The sequence below is a fragment of the Acanthaster planci genome, linkage group LG03, assembly GCF_054643075.1.
Source record: "Acanthaster planci isolate LZ-2023a linkage group LG03, COTS_SCS, whole genome shotgun sequence".
Taxonomy (NCBI): domain Eukaryota; kingdom Metazoa; phylum Echinodermata; class Asteroidea; order Valvatida; family Acanthasteridae; genus Acanthaster; species Acanthaster planci.
The window spans coordinates 25,888,910-25,907,324 of NC_141779.1; the positions used below are offsets into that span (position 1 = coordinate 25,888,910).

The 18,415-nt window shown below is 37.8% G+C and overlaps 1 protein-coding gene across 3 annotated transcripts in view; it reads left to right on the forward strand.

Annotated features, from left to right (window-relative positions):
• The window catches only part of man2c1 (mannosidase alpha class 2C member 1), a 33,132-nt gene that overhangs the window by 11,582 nt on the left and 3,135 nt on the right, over positions 1–18,415 (forward strand). The window contains exons 2-24 of one of the 3 annotated variants that reach the window (XM_022238315.2): positions 941–1,066; positions 1,698–1,794; positions 2,094–2,173; positions 2,423–2,603; positions 3,750–3,939; positions 4,413–4,519; positions 5,057–5,260; positions 6,548–6,664; positions 6,844–6,939; positions 7,517–7,608; positions 7,808–7,861; positions 8,229–8,355; positions 8,805–8,984; positions 9,399–9,497; positions 9,997–10,141; positions 11,817–11,991; positions 13,016–13,132; positions 13,601–13,757; positions 16,176–16,319; positions 16,733–16,842; positions 17,041–17,120; positions 17,828–17,970; positions 18,269–18,372. In XM_022238315.2, coding sequence (XP_022094007.2) covers positions 941–1,066; positions 1,698–1,794; positions 2,094–2,173; positions 2,423–2,603; positions 3,750–3,939; positions 4,413–4,519; positions 5,057–5,260; positions 6,548–6,664; positions 6,844–6,939; positions 7,517–7,608; positions 7,808–7,861; positions 8,229–8,355; positions 8,805–8,984; positions 9,399–9,497; positions 9,997–10,141; positions 11,817–11,991; positions 13,016–13,132; positions 13,601–13,757; positions 16,176–16,319; positions 16,733–16,842; positions 17,041–17,120; positions 17,828–17,970; positions 18,269–18,372 — 2,925 coding nt within the window. Of the gene's footprint in view, positions 1–940; positions 1,067–1,697; positions 1,795–2,093; positions 2,249–2,422; positions 2,604–3,749; positions 3,940–4,412; positions 4,520–5,056; positions 5,261–6,547; positions 6,665–6,843; positions 6,940–7,516; positions 7,609–7,807; positions 7,862–8,228; positions 8,356–8,804; positions 8,985–9,398; positions 9,498–9,996; positions 10,142–11,816; positions 11,992–13,015; positions 13,133–13,600; positions 13,758–13,947; positions 16,320–16,732; positions 16,843–17,040; positions 17,121–17,827; positions 17,971–18,268; positions 18,373–18,415 lie in introns of those variants that run through there. The other 2 variants (XM_087134566.1, XM_087134567.1) reach the window with 2 other exon arrangements.

The window sequence follows — 18,415 nt, forward strand, 5'->3', positions numbered from 1 at the left end:
ATCCAAGCCCACTTGGGAAAAAGTCCCCCGTTAAGGAGACAATCTCTCTTAGGGGCCTGCTTTTGTCAAAAAAACAACAACAACAACAACAAACCGGACTTTTCTGAATTTAAGGACAGTCTCTGAGTTGTGATGTGTACCTCTACTGTCAAATCTGATACTCCATATCCTTAACCCTATGCCCAAACCTACCTAGTACCCGTAGCAAAAAAAGGTTGGGACTTATATACTCATGAGGCTTCACACATCAAAGGCGGTCATTAATTCATAATTTCTACAAGTCTCCTACCATTTCTGTTCATTAAATTCTCATCTCTATTTTGTTGTCCGGACACTGCCATTTGTCGTCATTACTCTTGTTAATCGCTAAAACCTTGCACAACCCCAGTGGTTGATGACTTTAGAGGGTGCTAACAAACTACATGTACATTTTTGTTGGATTTGATGGTGATATCCCTGCTGCACCTGTGAACTGACTTGTTTTTGCCAATTTAAACTGATCAAATGAATCTGCATTGGCTGGTTCATACAGGTATTTAATACAAAAATGAACACTAATACAATTTTGTAATGAGAGACAGAATTTAAATTGACTCTTTGAATTTGCAAAAGTTAAACTCATTCTAGCTCCAGTAAATTTTGCTGCCAATATTTCTCGACATCGTTTGATTAAATTTTACAGTCACTATGAATTGGCCATCATTCTGAAACTTTTCCCCATCATATCCATACTATCCATGGATTAAAGTCCCATTTTACCAAAATGTGATTACTTAGGAACATGTTTGTGCTACGGTAATTGTACATGTACAGTAGATCACAGATAATGAACATGAAAAAAACTGTCTCTGCATAATCAGCCGATTAAAATATTTTTTCCTTTCATTAGGAAGTTTTAACCTTTCCCATAAATTGTACTTTGTCTTTAATTCACACACAGGCTGTATCCAGACAAAAAGCCAGTTACAGCCATTTATCATTGTGCTGTAGAAGATAGGATACCATACAATGAAGCAGTTAGTCGTGAATTTACCAAAACTGAAATTGGAGAATCCTTTGGACCAACGTAAGTTGTCAAGTTTGAACAAGTGTTAAGTTACTTTTGCGTGCACATTCATTACAAATGACCTGGATGACTTCTAGTAAAATTGAAAATTCATCAGTGTTTACAACATGGTGCTGCCTGTAATTCCACTTTAAGCCACATTTTGTTCTGTAGGTTTCACAACAAATTATGACAGTTCACAAAAGTTATGCAGTGCATAAGCTAGTATGTAACTTGCATTACAAATTGCATTTACATATACTGTATGCTATTATTTCAGGTCAGGATTTTTGTTTAAATACTCGTTATATTCTTATTGATATATTGTCATTAAAGTGTTATGTAATGGATTGATGGTGAGGCAGTCAAATATTTACAGAACACAGGTGCAGACAAAGGCAACTTTTTATGACTCATTATTTTTTGTATGAAGTATTGTACAAATTTTACTACGTTTAATGTTGGGTAAGTACAAGTAGTTGATGTGTATGGAAAGGGTGTGAGTGTAAAAATAACATCTCAAAAACAGAGACAAAATCATAACTTGATGGCATTGATTCAGTGTGATGGTTTCTGTAATGTCTGACATATTTGAAATGTCATATCCCAGGCTTGACTGTTATTAAAATTTGTTGTATGATCTTTTCTACAGCTGGGCAACACATTGGTTTAGGATTGAGTTCATCATTCCTGATGAATGGTCCAATAAAGAAGTGAGATTAGCTTGGAATTCCAACTCAGAGGCAACTGTAAGCTTACATGTACTGGTAGATATAATTATTATGTAAAAGAGCCAAAATGTCTCACTCTCTTTGTTACCTGAAACAATTATAGCAATTTTGAAATCGCTTTATTATGTAAATGTTAGAGTTAGGGATCAGAAGGAGGTATTTTTTGTTTTTGTTGGCTGTTGTTGTTTGCATTGATCTGTTTTGAGGTTGTGCCAAATTTTATCAGCATTGTAGTAAGCAATGTTTTTGATGTGAAACTTGACCTATGCAGTTCTAAGTTCTCTCTCGATATCCCATCTTCGTGTCTTTCTATTTAGGTCTGGCAAGATGGAGTACCTGTTCATGGATTGGATAAAGACCATCACACAGACTTCCCTCTGTCATCCCTCCAGACTGGGTAGGTACACGTACCTGTTCGTGGATTGGATAAGGACCATCCCACAGACTCCCCTCTGTCAGCCCTCCAGACTGGGTGGGTGCACGTACATGTACCTGGACTGGTGGTGAAGGGGGTACTTACTGTCACTCTTTTCCTTTTTTAAACATGCTACAATTACTATATTTGAGTCAATCAACATAATGCTAATTCACATAATGTTGTAATAATCTAACTCAAGGTATCAATTTTTATTTTTGCCAATGTTAGTGTACAACAGAGACTGTTTATTGAGATGGCATGTAATGGAATGTTTGGTGCTGGCTCTGGTTTGATTGGACCACCTAATCCCAACATGACCTTCAACCTCAGCAAAGTAGAACTTGTGACCTTTGACCGGTTGGTGTTTGACCTCATCTGTGACATTGAGACTCTTGTGGATATGGTCAAGGTGAGATTTCATGTAGTTTTTAATTTAATTTAAAGAGTTACCAGGGGTGTGATTTGTCTGGATTTTTCCCGATTTCCGTAATTTCTGTGAGACTATCCGGAATTTCTGTGAGACTTTCCGGATTTCCATATTGTGAGTGCTTTCAATATGTAAAGCAAAGACTACAATATTTGGTGCGAAACTAAGTGAAAGACTTGCATAAGTTTAGGCGTATAGCATGCGCTTTTGCATTGTTCCTCCCCCTGGAAATGCGCCAGATACATAGGTAATAGTACATTGAACGGAGGGGGTATCACTGTTAAAACATAGGGACCCAGGACAGCGGTATGATTGCTGTATGTACATGTACTGTACGTTCGCTGTGTGTGTATGCACGGTACACGAGTTGTCGTTGCATGCACTGTGTACAACTTGCGTCCGTCTGCCATTGCTTTTTTGTTCTCGTGGTGGTCTGATGTCATTGACGTCAATCAAAAATGTCATACAAGGTAGTAGGTTGGGAAGGGGATATGAATGTAAACTAAGGATTAAAGAATTCTTGGAAATTTTCCTGGCTGGAAACCAAGATGGATGGAGAATTAACCAAGGGGAAATTGATATATTATCGTGACTTTCTTGTGAAAATCGACAAACCTGGGTACTGCAAGTGTCACAAGTACTCATCTGTATGAGACAGTTTTCAGTTTTAATAAATTGTGATAGAATTTTGTCGATCACTGATAACTGCGTGTGTGTGCATATTACACTTCTAGGTCTTTGACTGTCGCCAATTATAGCTTACATGTATAATTGCAATTGAAGTGAAGAGGACAAGGGTTTTGTTGCAGTAAATGCTATAATTGTATCCCTCAAAGAAAGAACAGCTCTTGTGATGGCTTAGATGTAGTACCCGAATCTCCTCCTATAATCAAATAGATATGCCGTGAATTGTAGGGAAGCTGTGGCCGATGCGACTTGCAAAACCCTCTGACGAATGTTTCATGGATTTTTCATTTTCCCCAAAATACACCCCTGGTTACTTTTCCCTGTGGAGGATTGCATGTTCCAAAACAAACATGATTATGACTGAATCATTAGATTCATTTTATGAACTCATCTACTCGTTTAGCTTATTTCTCAAACCCAGTTCTTTGTTGTTGTCATCAGCACATTCCAGAGACTGACCAACGCAGCTTCCAAGCTTTGTATACTGTCAATTCCATGGTCAACATTTGTACAATAGGTAACCCTGACTCGTACCAAAAGGCAAGACAGGTTGCCCAGAAGTTCTTAAGTCAGGCATCAGGCTCTTCCTGTCATACTGTGCATGCAATGGGGCATGCCCACATTGATTCAGGTATGTGCAAATATACATTTCCAGCCGTTTGCTATGCATTGGTCCACCACATTTTTGCTGATAGACAGATATCCAGCCTATATGTTTGCCTGCTCTTACATGTAGGTAGGGTCAAGCTATGCATTGGTCCACCACATTGTAGCTGATCGACAGATATCCAGATTATAAGGTTGTCTGTTTTCAGTTAGAGTCAACCTATTTACTGGTCCATCACATTAGTGCTCATAAACATTTATCCAGACTAAAAGTGTATCTGCTGTAAGATAGGGTCCACATGGACAAGGATAGACACACTACCCAATGTTTCAAAGCAGATGATATTTACGTGTATTTTTTAAAGTTCTTTACTCCTTTTGCATAGAGTTATCAAAGAAATTACTGGCAAATAGTGAAATTAAACAGATTTGTTGTATTGTTTTAGTGATTGCTTATCACAAGAATTCAAGCTTGATCAACTGTTATTTTGATTGAAGCCTGGCTATGGCCATACGCAGAAACAGTGCGGAAGTGTGCACGAAGCTGGTCCACCACGCTGTCACTGATGAACAGACACCCAAACTACAAGTTTGCTTGCTCTCAGGTAGGTTCAAGCTATTTTGCACCACGTCAGTACTGATAGACAGATATCCAGACTATACGTTTGCCTGCTCTCAGGTAGAGTCAAGCTGTTCATTGGTCCACCACATTGTTGCTGATAGACAGATATCCAGACTATAAGATTGCCTGCTCTCAGGTAGAGTTGAGCAATGCATTAGTCCACCACATTAGTGCTGATAGACAGATATCGGTATCGCCGAGATTCCAGATTATAAGCTTGCCTGCTCTCAGGTATAGTCATGCTATGCATTGGTCCACCACATTGTTGCTGATCGACAGATATCCAGACTATAAGGTTGTCTGTTTTCAGTTAGAGTCAACCTATTTACTGGTCCATCACATTAGTGCTCATAAACATTTATCCAGACTAAAAGTGTATCTGCTGTAAGATAGGGTCCACATGGACAAGGATAGACACACTACCCAATGTTTCAAAGCAGATGATATTTACGTGTATTTTTTAAAGTCCTTTACTCCTTTTGCATAGAGTTATCAAAGATAACTTGATTTTTATGTACAGGCTCAACAGTATGAATGGATGAGAACTCACTTTCCTGTTCTGTTTGAGAAGATACAGCTGGGTGTTCACCAGGAACAGTTCATTCCAGTTGGAGGGGTGTGGGTAGAGATGGATGGGAACCTTCCTAGTGGCGAGTCTTTTATTCGTCAATTCTTATATGGCCAGAGGTTCTTTATGAAGGCTTTTCAGAGGAAATGTAATGTGGTGAGTAGATATTATGAATAATGGGCTATTCACAGTATGTAAAAATATCAGGATGGTTACCCCCTCCCCGACATGCATGACATGTAAAATCCTACACCCCCCTCCACCTGTATGCATCATATGCTAAATGCAGTTTGATTACTAGCTCCCTTCTTATAAGACTTGAAGGTTTTCATGGTGAAAGAAGCTAGATGAGTAAAATGACTGTGGTCGCACCATGTATCAATCTCTTTCTTGAGTATGTGTGGTTCTGAGAAGAACTGGGGAATAACTTGACGTTTCAAGTAGTGTACTCTGTCTGTCTTCAGGAGACTCCCATCTTTCCAGTCCTGTACTGAGGCATAGGCAGGGGAGGGACTAGTTCTGGATTCCTCAACTTACTTTTGATATTTTGCCGGTCAGCCAGGAAAAATAAACAACAATTATTTCATGATGCTATCTGATCATTACTCTGTATTCAACTGAAACAAAAAACTGATGAAATGGCCTGCAAGTGGTTGCTATGATACACCTTTACTGCTGACGACCAGTAGATCCACATCTTTTTTTTACTGAAATAAATGAAAGGGTTATTATCAATACATTGAGATACCGGTACCTTTTGAAACACTATTAAAGTAAGGCTGTTTGGGAGGTCACAAATTTATTATGTTGTAATTAAAAAAAGTGAAACTTTTCGGAAAAAATGCCCTTAAATCTTTTTCAGATTTTTTTTTTTAGTTAAAAGGTTTACATCTACCATTCAGTCTGGCAAATTATGGGTTCTTATGTTTGTATCAGAAATTTCGAGTGTAGGGCGTAGAGCAATTTTGCCCTTCTCAGGGAGAGTATTTCAATCAGGGATAATTCCTAATAAAATATCTTTTCTGTTACTTTGTTATTGCACTGTCTAGTCATTGAAATAGAAGTAAACAGAAGAATTTATCCATTTGTGTCTGAGCATTCCCAGTAAGTCTCACATACATGTACATGTGGGTTTAATGAGATAGCCTTGAGTTAGAAAATGCTATTCAAGGCTTAACTGAAAACAAACAGAAAATCACAAATGTTTTATTAGTTAATGTTGTGTATACTCAGTGCTGTATTGGTGAGTGCGAGGCAGTTACACTCTCCCAACCAATACATAGAATACATACAACATGACCTTAACACTCCTTGTGTACTTTGTATGGGAGCGGCCCCATTTCATCAGCAGTGTTCATCATGCTGAACTGATGCTCTTTTGCTAATTATTTGGACACAAAACATTGTTTTCTTAATCTCAGTCATACTGTTCCATTGTTGCAGTTTTGGCTTCCAGATACATTTGGGTACTCAGCTCAGCTGCCTCAGATCATACGTGAAGCAGGAATCGAGTATTTTGTTACTCAGAAACTCAGTTGGAATCTCATCAACAAATTCCCGGTAAACTTGAAACTTCCAAAATTTTGAACAATTCTGTTTTTTTTCCAGTGACAAGTGAATACTGTGAGTTTAAAAATAACTTCAGTGTTTGGCTTGTAATGTTATTCACAATGTTTTGAGTGCGCATTACGAGATGAAACATGCATACATGTATGTGAAGTTGTTGTTTATTTTGCCAGCATTCTACATTTTGGTGGGAAGGTATTGATGGATCACGTTGCTTGACTCATTTCCCTCCTGCTGATAACTATGGGACATCTGCTAAAGTTGAAGAGGTAAGTTTATTGTCTGTTCCACCTGTAGACTTTTCACAGGAGATGCCGTCACTGCAGTAGTCTTGATGACTACATACGGGTGTTTTCTTCAACTAGAGGCACTTGCAGTTTGGCATTCAAATAATCAAACAAGTATCTACCGCATGTTCCACCTGTCTACAAGCATGGTGCCACTGCAGTAATGACTTCTAATTCTGTTCTCTGAATGAGATGTTTTGAGGTTAATGTCTCTATTTAGAGTAAGTTCACTGTTTATTACAATCCGCCCAGAGTTGAAGTGTTCCCCCAAGCGGCAAAAGAAAGACAAATGGTTGTAAGTTTTCGAAGCGGTTCTTACACGGGTTCTGTGTGTACGCAAAGATCATACATTAAGGAATAAATTTGTTATGAGTACTCAGCGTACTCCACGTCAAACATGCCATTCATCTCCATTATAAGCGCACCTATGCATTGAGTACCAAAAAAACACACCCTGTTTTGTTCTGCTTGAGGCGGATAGTTCTTTGAAAGGAAAGTTCTTTACCTCGAAATACAAATAATTCTGTCGTGTTTACTGCATTTTTGTTTTATCCTTCAGATTCTCAATACGGTGACTGGTAACAAGGACAAGGGGCGTGTCAATCATTCCATGTTGCTCTTTGGTTACGGTGATGGAGGAGGCGGTCCAAGGTTACATAATGTTTTTTCAAATTCACTTACTGCAGTTTAAATCACTCTGCCTTTGGAATTTTGTGACCTTTCAGTGCAGCTTCTTTACTATTCAGCTTAGAATTTAAAATTAACTTGTACAAAAATTATTTAGAACTTGAAAAATGTTATTTTTAAGCAAAATTGTAAATGCAGGATTTTACTGTTTTATCTCTTGTAGTGAAGTGATGCTAGCAAGACTTGAGAGAATGAAAGAAGTTGATGGGCTACCAAGGTAGTGTAGGAGTACAATAGACCGATTGTGCCCGCTAAATCATGTGACCTATAGCAACGTGTGTTTTGAATGTTGTTTACAAATAATACAGCCAAGTTACGGTATAGTACTCAGTATTTCAGTTGTCTGATTACGGTACCTACCGTCTGTTTTATTTTCGGTATATGATACTCATTAAATACTTTGCTTTTGGTGGATGACATCTTTTTTATATTTAATACCCACTGTTGGTCATGTGACTTTTAGCTGGTGCAGTCAGACAATTCTTTCCACTTTAGAAGCTGTCAATAATGTTGGTTTAGCCATGACCTTAACTGTAATGGTCCTCTGACACTGTAAAATAATGTTTGTCTTTTTGGCTTGCCAGGGTCAAAATGTCAACACCTCAGCATTTCTTTGAGTCTGTGGTGAAGGAAGGAACAGATAATTTGTGTTCATGGGTTGGGGAGTTGTACCTTGAACTACATCAGGGAACATTCACCTCTCAGGCCAAGGTAGGTTGGAAGATTTGCAGCTCGACGTTTACCCCATGCTAATTTATTTCCTTTGTTTCTTTAATAAATGAACAAAATTTAATGTGTTTAACCCTAGCACCCTAGGATGTTTGTAAAATCATTTTGAAATCATAGGATTTTGGACTGTTTAATAGTTACCAAGATAAAGGAGAATATCGCCAATTCTTTTTTAAGTGATACTTGTCCATAACTGTAATAAATGGAGTACAAGGAGTTATATAAGGATTTATTTGAAAAGCTTCAACCGTTTGAAAAAATGTTTGGAACTAATGTATATGTGTAAGCTGCCTATTTGGCACAGCAAGATTTCATTAATTATTTCTTGGCTTATCTTTGTTTTGACTTTTTCCAGTGCCATTTTTTTCTGATTTGTCCAGTATTCTTGGGTTCGATATGAACTTTCATGCACTTTTATGAACTATTAATAGATAAAGAAGTGCAATCGCAAGATGGAGTTCTTACTGCGAAATGTGGAGCTGGTTTATTCAGTTGGACTTGCCACTTCTGGACCAAGAGGGCACTATCCATCAGATCAACTTGACCGCATGTGGAAGGGATTACTTCTCAACCAGTTTCATGATGTATTACCAGGGACATGTATAGAGCAGGTAATAAATGAATTGAATTTATCACTGATCTAAAGAATTTAGTGTATAAAGTAGAGTGTATGTACTTGTATGGGCATGTATGATGTATGCAGTTCCGTGTTTTCTTCATTTCAGTGGAGCCTCAATAGAAGTTAGGCATGACAGCCATCTTCCCCATCAGTGTTTTTGTTCCAAAGGATATACAGGAATAGAATTTTTGTGCATACCTCCAAAACAAAAGCACTGACTGGAAAGATGGCTGCTGTGCACAACCTCAATATCTCCTTGTGTAGTTAGTACCTTAAAAGGTTTTCCTATTACTGCCCTTCTGATTGAAGACATTGAGCCTCTTCCATAGACACAAGTAGCCACTGTGTATGTATTAAAGGAAGGCAAAGATTGAGAGCGCTTGTTTCATTTACTGATTGACTGCAGGTTGTTGATGATGCTCTGATGATATACAAAGACATTGAGAACACAGCCTCTGATCTCTTCATTCAAGGTCTTCAGGCATTGTGTGTACCTTCACAGCAGGTTGGTGCTGTACCCACTTCATCATGAAGATTTGATGTATCACACTTGTCAAGTAGTAGGTTATGGATGTGGTCTATGTTTATACTTGAAGAGTTTGTCTATTGTTGCCATCTCTAATACAGCCCTTCAGTCATGATTTTTTCCCTTCCCAAGTATGGACACACAATGACTGAAGGGGATGCATCCCTTTTTGTCTATGACATTATTTTATTTGATCAACAGGCTGATTTTTTGGTAGACAGTTTAGATGCTATGAACCGTGGGAATTTTTAAAAGAGGTACACATGTCTGAAGTCATTTTTTTAAAGTTGAAATTGTCAATGATTAGTGTGAAACATTTTTCTATCTTGGAGCACTATGTGTGTATACTTTCAATGATCTGAGTTTCAGCTTGTTAACTTGAAAGCAAACCATACATGTGTACACATTTACCAATTCTTGCAATTATTGAAATATTTTCAAAATTTCTGTTCTTTGGTGTTTCACTGTTTTGCAAAAGAAAGGGTACTGTGTATTCAATCCTGTCTCTTGGCAACGATGTGAGGTCATCACTCTTCCCTCTCACGGAGAAGATGACGGACCATCAGGAGCTAAGATTGCAAAACGTGCAGCAGTGACCCATGACTGTGAAGGAAGAACTCTGGGTAAATGTGCCTACATTATCAAAGACTTTAGTTTGGACAATAGACTGATAAATAATCTCTTCCCATAGTACATGTGGGCAATGCCTTGTAGTCAAATACATGTACTTTTCGAATACCGAGTTTCTCTGCCAATATTGAAGCAGGCAAGAGGGAATAAAGCTGAAGTACTGTACATGGGTGTTACATCTGCCTTAGATGAATAGCATATTTTCCAGTCTTTGTGTGCATAACATTCCTTTTGGTTAAGAGTTGTGACACATTCTCTTATAAACGTTGGTGTGTCAACGTTGCATCAGAGCTTAATTTTCCACGAGGGGCGTATCATCTGCTGGCACTCTCCCGTATGGCCCACGCCCAAGGGGCCATGATCTGGTCAAGACAAGCCAAGATCAAGTCGCCTCAAGCCTTTGTTCCCTCCTAACTACATCTGGTTAAATAGGTCACAGAGAGCTTGGTACTAAAAAGTACTTGACTACCACACTGGGCGATAGTGTCTGTTCCTTGTAATCTTACCTTTTGGCATGTACCATTAGTGCCCATGTACTTCAGCTTTGTTCCCTCGTAACTAGTTAAATATTTGGCAGAGAACTTTTTACTTGAAAAGCACTTGACTACAACACTGGGCAGTAGCGTATGTACCTTGCCAGTGCAACACAGAATGTTCCAGCCATGTGTGTTATGTGTGTGTACATGCACGTCGGATGTCGCTGCACAGTAGACATAAGTCACATCTTTGATTGGTCAGAACATCACAGGGAGGGCTTGATGGATTATGTATTCATTTCCTAGTAATATATCAGGAAAAACTGCATATGAAATATGTGAACTTCTTGATCATTTTTATAGAACAAGAAATTTCTTTCATTGATGTAACACAGGCAGGATTGTGCAATCTTGGTACCATTACTATCAACACTATTGTCATACTTCTATCTTGAATACTGATTTTTCATTGGCCAAGAACAATCACTTGACAGGGTGACAAAAATGCATGTGATATTCACCATCTGACATTACATCAGCTAGTCTTGTATGATATTACATAAACACATGCCACGCACCCCTGCAATGTACAACTCTAATGCAGGGACACACAGTGCCTAAATCACGTTAGTTCACAATTTCAGTTCATCTTCAAACTATACACCACTTCATTTTGTTTTTCTACATTTGTAAAGCAAATATTTTTATATGGTATTTAGCTGGCTACAAGTAAACAGTGCCCTCTTTGATGTGTATAATTTTATAAATACTATCAAATTACCTCTAGATTCCAAGTTGGGTCGGTGGTCTAGTTTGATCCCTAGCTGTCATTCTTTTTTTAACCCAAAAGTTAAGAAATTTCTTCTTTTGTTCTTTTTAATTTGACTCCAACACTTAGTTTTTTATTCGTGGCTCCAGAGGAATTTTTTTAATGAGAAAAAGTCAAAACTTGTAATGATGGTCTGATTCCCACCTTGTGAATCTGGAGTCACAATGACTGTTGGCACAGAACCAGACTAGGATTCCCCACGGTACAAATTTTTAAAGAAAAAACCAAAAAAACCACTTACTGCGCAACTTTAGCCTAACAAATATTTGTTTGTAGAATTTGCCAGGGATGATTAACTATCTATTGCCGTTTGTTTTCCTACCATTTTCACCATCTATTATAATAAATTGTCATTTCTCTCAGTTTTGGTTAATGTACTACCTTTGAGCCTCATGTCACCATGTGAGATGGCAACAAGTGTTAAACCAGTACAAGTAAAACAAGTTGAGGGCGCCTTTCAGCTAGAGAATGAACATCTTGTGGCTGTTGTAGATCGGCTTGGACGAGTAAAGAAGTTACAGCACCGAGAAGCTGATAGGTGAGTCCTCATTGAGTAAATAGAGAGGGAATGATTGAATAGGTAGATTTGTAATAATGCTAGAATCTTGACAACCAAATGTCAAGATGCAGAATTTTAACAAGTGGAAATTGTCCTATGCATTCATATGTATAATATCATTAGTATATCCATTGTATTTATTTATTATTTATTTGGATTATTTATTAATCTCTACATGTATTTTTCTTTTTGCACTGTATGGTTTCAACTGTTATCTCAGTGAGTGGCTCATTCAAATTTTCTTCGGCCCTGTGCAGTTTCACTGTTATATCAGTGGCAGTACGTTTGTTTCTGTTAATTTTCTTCTTTTGTATCAGTTTCTTGTTTTGTTTTAATTGCATTTAAGGGCTTTATTTTTACATCATTGGTTTGTCTCCGTAAATTGTTTAAATACAATTTTTGGTGTTTGATTTTTAATTTTATCATGTTTCTGGTGGTTTTAATTCTATTGTGTTTTGCTTGTTTGTAATGAAGTTGTTCTTTTACCTTAGGTGATTGATTACTATTTTTACTTTGATGTTGTAGTGTATATTTTAGTTACCGTTTTACTTTCACCTTATTTTTTAACTGAACCATGAGTTCTTTTTAATAACATGGCCCCTTGAAAAGCAGCTGCAGTTGAATGGGTTACCATGAATAAGTTTAAATAAATAAATAATAAATAACTGATCAAATCTAATTATAGGCTTGTCCACATAATATCACTCAGTCCTCAAATTAATGTACTTCTTTGTAAAACTGCTGTAAAATTAATAGCTGGATGTCCTTTTGTATTTGGAAAAAATATTGATAAATACAGTATTTAGTGATGGAAATCCTGAGAATTATGTAGGATTTGGGCCTTTTTAAAAAGTCAAATGTAGCAGTCAGTGTGTATGCATACCGATAAATATCCTTTGGATTTTTTCATAGCTCACCCATCTCCCTGGGTAGTTGAGATTTTTACGTACATAGTCCTTCTGAAACTAATTGAGTGTTCCACAAACCTTTTCCTTTCTCAAAGAGATGCCTTCAGAACAAGTGAAGAGGGCTGTTTCTATGGCAACCAGTTTGTCATATTTGACGACATTCCACTCTTCTGGGATGCATGGGATGTTATGGATTACCATTTGGAAACCAGGTAACATGACAAAAATGTTGTGTTTTAAATTTGTGCTTGGCTGGTCCAAAACGTACGTTTAAGACTGGTTCAGGACTGGCTCAGAATGGCACATAGACTCTTGACCAATCAGACATGATTAAGCTGTCTCTTACCCATGTACCAGTGCATGATTTACGCAGTGGGCATTATCACTTCTCAGCAGGCATTATCAGATGTTAATACATGGTCAAGTTGCTCGTTGTTGAATAGGGAGACTGTCTGAGGTATTTATGAATAAAGGCTTATTTCAGGAAACTACATGGTCTGGTACCTCAATGTTTTCAAGGTTCATATAGGAGCAAACCTTGGAAATCTGAGTCTACATCAGATAGTTTCAGCTTATATTGAAATAATGCAAATGAGAATTTTTTTTATATTAACCATCCTATTTTCCAGTCTCTTAATTCTTCGTTATGTCTCCTAATCTTGTATCTTTTTCCATTGCAGACAGCCTGTTACTAAACAGGTCACTCCTGCACAGATCAGAGATAACAACCAACTGCGATGCTCGATACAGACCAAGCTCTTCATCAGTGACCAAAGCTGGATAGAACAAGTGATCTCATTGGACAGTGGTTGCCCATACCTTAAATTTACAACAAAGGTATATGTAGGTTAAGTTAAAGTGTTTCAAAATGCTGTGAGAACTTGCAATAATCTAGCTTCCCAGATGCAAAGCAATGCATACTACCCACCTTGGGCAGAAATTCCATCATAATGTCTAACAACCATTTATAGCTAAATATCTGCAGAAATTGCAAAGCTTTTCTTGACATTTCTTTGGTTACATAAAGGAAACCGCTAAACAGTTACCCACAGATGAGATATTCTGCAGTGAAAATCATGTGCCAGTCACAGTGAGGTATAGTACTTTTTTAGCCAAGTGTTGAAATGCTGGTTGAGGGGCATGAGGCTCACCATAATTCAGGAAAAGTGTTCCTTGTTATCTCTACCATAGATGGTGAACACACTTGCTAGTTGGTTGGCTGATGTATGGTCATGCTGGGTTTACTAATGTATGCTAGTGCATAAAATTTGCATCAACGTGAATTGGATGTGGGCCAAGACATTAATTTTGTGCATGCATAAATTAATTTTCAACTGGTTACAGCATGGAGGTAGAAATTAATAGTGCTCTCACATGAAAACAACAGTTAACAGCAACTCAGAAACTGACTCCACGGAAACTAAAAGGTTCTATTAATTACTTGTTCTTCACTTGTTACTAATTATTTTAATTACTTGTTGAATTGTTGAATTGCTTATGACTTAAAGCAATTAAGTTGTAAAACCTTCAAAAAGTTGTTTTCTTATTTTATATTTTGAAACAGCTGCATTATAAAGTAGATATGAACTGGCATAATTTGGTCCCATCATTCTTGGTTTCCTCAGGCCTGTGAGTGACCAGAAGTGGGTTCTGTTTCCTGAGGCTGAAGGCCAAGGGAAATACGACCTTCTCCTGATCACTCGGGTGTATAAATGTTTACTAGTGACCTCGTTGCCAGGCTTATGTGTATAATATGTGTAACCCGTGGTTCACATTTCAAAATGGTAGGAGCCAAATCTCGTATTAATTTAATTCCCTTTTGAAAACTCTTGATCTCACACAATTCAGGATTTGTGCTCAACAGAAATTTTGCTTTATTGGAAGAAAGCCAATCAATATGAGAAATATGAAGTAAATCCAGAGAACACCAATTCAGATGGCCATAAATTAACATGGGTGGTTTACGTACAGAAAAAGCAGGATCCTGTTAAGTTAGAATACACTTTGAGCTCAAGGAAAAAATGGCGCCAAAGTTCTAGATGTAGAGATGAGTTGCGACAAGTCATTCCAGTGGAGAGCAAAAGTTCAGCAGAAGAAATGTAACACAAAGGAATACATGTACTCGCGGATCTTGCAAGATTGATGCTGGTGATTAATGCCACAGATGCCTTGGTATGATTGTGCTGTGTCTGCAAGTCACAATAGCTCAGTGGCTGGAATGTCTGGGGACAGCTCTTCAGGTGGACTGCAGAGACTCCCCTCCAGACCCTCTTTCAGAACATGCAGTGCAGTAACTAAGATAGAGAGCTAACACTTGTGAACATAAAGGGAAGACTTGGATTTGGAGGTCCTCCAGTCCAAAGGAAAATAGTGCAGAATGCAGGCAAAATTAGGCAGGCATGTAGTCAGCATGATGGCAAGGTTTGGAATGCCAGGTTTGCCAAAACTTTGGGGCAAACTGCCACCCAGGACATGCTCTTGCCACATGACCAGCTCAGGCTCTCATTGGACAACTTTAAAAATGTCACACATGACTCCAATACTGATTGGTCATTTATTACCTAGGCAGATGAGCACTCAGCAGAAGTTTATGGCTTTCACAGCTTGGGTAAGGTATGAACAACAACTAGAAATTAAGTGTCCCAATATCCTGCCGATCTCCTGAAAAGTTTACTGGGAGTGTACACACTGGTGTACTAGTCATAGATTAAAGGCAGTGGATACAAAGAGCATCCTGTGATCTTCCAGGAGAGCAGGAACATTAAAGATAAACTGAAGGACGAGCAGGCTACTTGGCAAAAGGAATAGGCAATAGATCAAAGGTTCACCACTGGAACACTGCTTATCAGTACAAAAGTCAAAAGTTCAGGAAAGAACAATTTAAGTATGCAAAAGGAAAACACAGTCATAAAGAAATAAAATTTGAAATTGTAACCCAAGATCTCGTTTTGGACGGGGTTACATACATGTACATTTATGTGTGTGAACTGGAAGTGGTAAATGTGTGATCAGATGAAGCCAATACTGAATATATGTTTGTCTATCTTGTGTTGGAAAGTTACATTTGTGAGGATGTGTCTAATAAATTTAATGTTTGCAAGCTTGAAAAGAAGCAGATCTAGAAGTAGAACGGTGAATGTAAGGGAGATCACCTACATTTGTTCATTGGGTCAATGTTTAATTTTTGTCTCATGTTAATTGTATAATGATTGTGAAATGTTATGGCTTCAATTTTATCAATTCCTTGACATGGAGGTGGAATGGCACGAGAACCACAAGTTCTTGAAAGTTGAGTTTCCTCTCAACGTGCGCTCTACCAGTGCAACATACGACATCCAGTTCGGCCATTTTCAACGACCTACACACTTCAATACATCCTGGGACTCTGCAAAATATGAGGTCTGTTTATCAATTTCATATTGATTAGTGCATTCTTTGAACTGTGTGTGGAACATAGCCTAAGTACAGTGACTGTTCTCCAGTTGAAACGGATCCTAATCGTATTGCAGGGATCCACCCTAATTTGGACATTCTATTGGAAGTCGCATAGCAATGTCAAGCACAGAGATATCAACCTACGTACATGTAAATCAATGTTTGTCATGTCGGATTTCACTACCACTGGGGTAATTTTACTCTTGTATGTGCTGCCTGCAGTTCAAAAGCAAATCAACATGTACCCCATTAATTTTAAACTGTGAATATCATAGGAGCTGTATATTGTTCTCCTAAGTTTGAATCTGACTCAAAGGCAGGTCTTTTTTACTGGAGGATAAGCATGGTAACTCTACATTTTTATTATCTCTTTCAAGGTGGTAGGCCATAAATGGGCTGATCTGTCAGAGCATGGGTTTGGCGTTGCTCTCCTCAATGATTGCAAATATGGCCACAGTTGCCATGGTAACATCATGAGATTATGCTTGTAAGTATAATTTGTTGTACTTGAAGAAAGATGGCTTTACAAGGTTTGCTAAACACTTGCTTTCAAATTCCATTTTGGAAAGCATTGTACTATTATTTTGATTATTGTAGATCAGTGAGCTGTTGCTATCTCTTGGAAAAATGCTGGATATTACTGTGTTCCTATTCTGTAATTTTACACTTCTTTATTTCATTTCAGACTACGATCATCCAAGAGTCCTGATCCATCAGCTGACATGGGACAGCATGAATTCACATATGCCATCATGCCTCATAAAGGTGAGAAGAAAAAAAAACAAATATTGAATCTTGGATGCTGATTGGTCATCCCATAGCAACAGCAGTGTGACACTATCTCATATAACCGTTCTTACCCACTGTGCTCTTTATTCTACTACATATACAATGTATACCAGAACTTCTGATCCTAGTGCATGTGCTGTGCAGGTTGGATACAGATTGTAATAGGGATTTGCATAATCAAGTGTACTGTGTTAAAGATTGCCCTATGCCCACATCAGCTTTTGCCTTGTGGAATGCACAAACCATGCTAATTTGTTAGAGCATCTGATTTTGTTTCCTTTTGAATACTTTCTGCCATTACATGTCAACCAGGAAAATATTTGGTTTGTTTGAAATGTCAACATTTGTGCAATTTCTTAGTTACAAACCTGAATATAGAATAATTTGTGCTTAGCTGATATTCCTGTGAGGTATGCCTCCCACCTCTAAAACTGCAACTGCTTCTCATTGTCTCCTCTCTACAGGTTTCTTCAGGCTTACGACTTACAGTGCCTAGGGCACTTGTGAGGAGTCCTTGATGTCATTGCTCAAAAGACTTCATACTAATAATTCAAATAGATACATCCTCTGTTGGTCTCTTTTGTGGTTAACTAACATGTCAGCTTGTAATTTTGCAGGAATTTATGGATTTATGAGCCTATTATAGATTTCTACCTTGCGTCAATTTGTTCTTGTCATTGCAGGCAGTTTACAAGAGAGTCGTGTGATCCAAGAAGCTTATAATCTTAATAATCCATTGGTTGTTTTTCCTGGTACCACGCCACTTCACTTTGGTTCATATTTCACAGTAGATAACTCAGCTGTCATCATTGAAAACATCAAGAAGGTGATATTTTTTTCCTTTGGTTTTCAGTATTTGAGTACCTTTGAATAAAAAATAGAAAGTGGATGCCTTTTAATGAACTGACCATGACAAAACTAAACAGTTTATTCAATATGATTCACTAAAGACCTGTGTTTTACATTTTTACAGTTTGAGCTGTATTGAATTTACTTTCCAAAAAGAAAACTAAAAGTCGTTCTGCTTTTGTTTATTTTGGACTCCTTTACAAAGTCTTGATGCAGTCAAGAAAAATAATTCATCAAAATGCGATAATTAAAATGGTTTGTAACTCTACCTTCAGGCTGAGGATGATGAGAAAGTTCTAGTGATGCGTCTTTATGAAGCATTTGGTGGACAGGCTAAAACCACAATCCAGACTTGCCTACCAGTTTGTAAAGTTGAAAGGTAAGTGGATACCTTCTAACAGTCTACTGACCTCACGACTGAT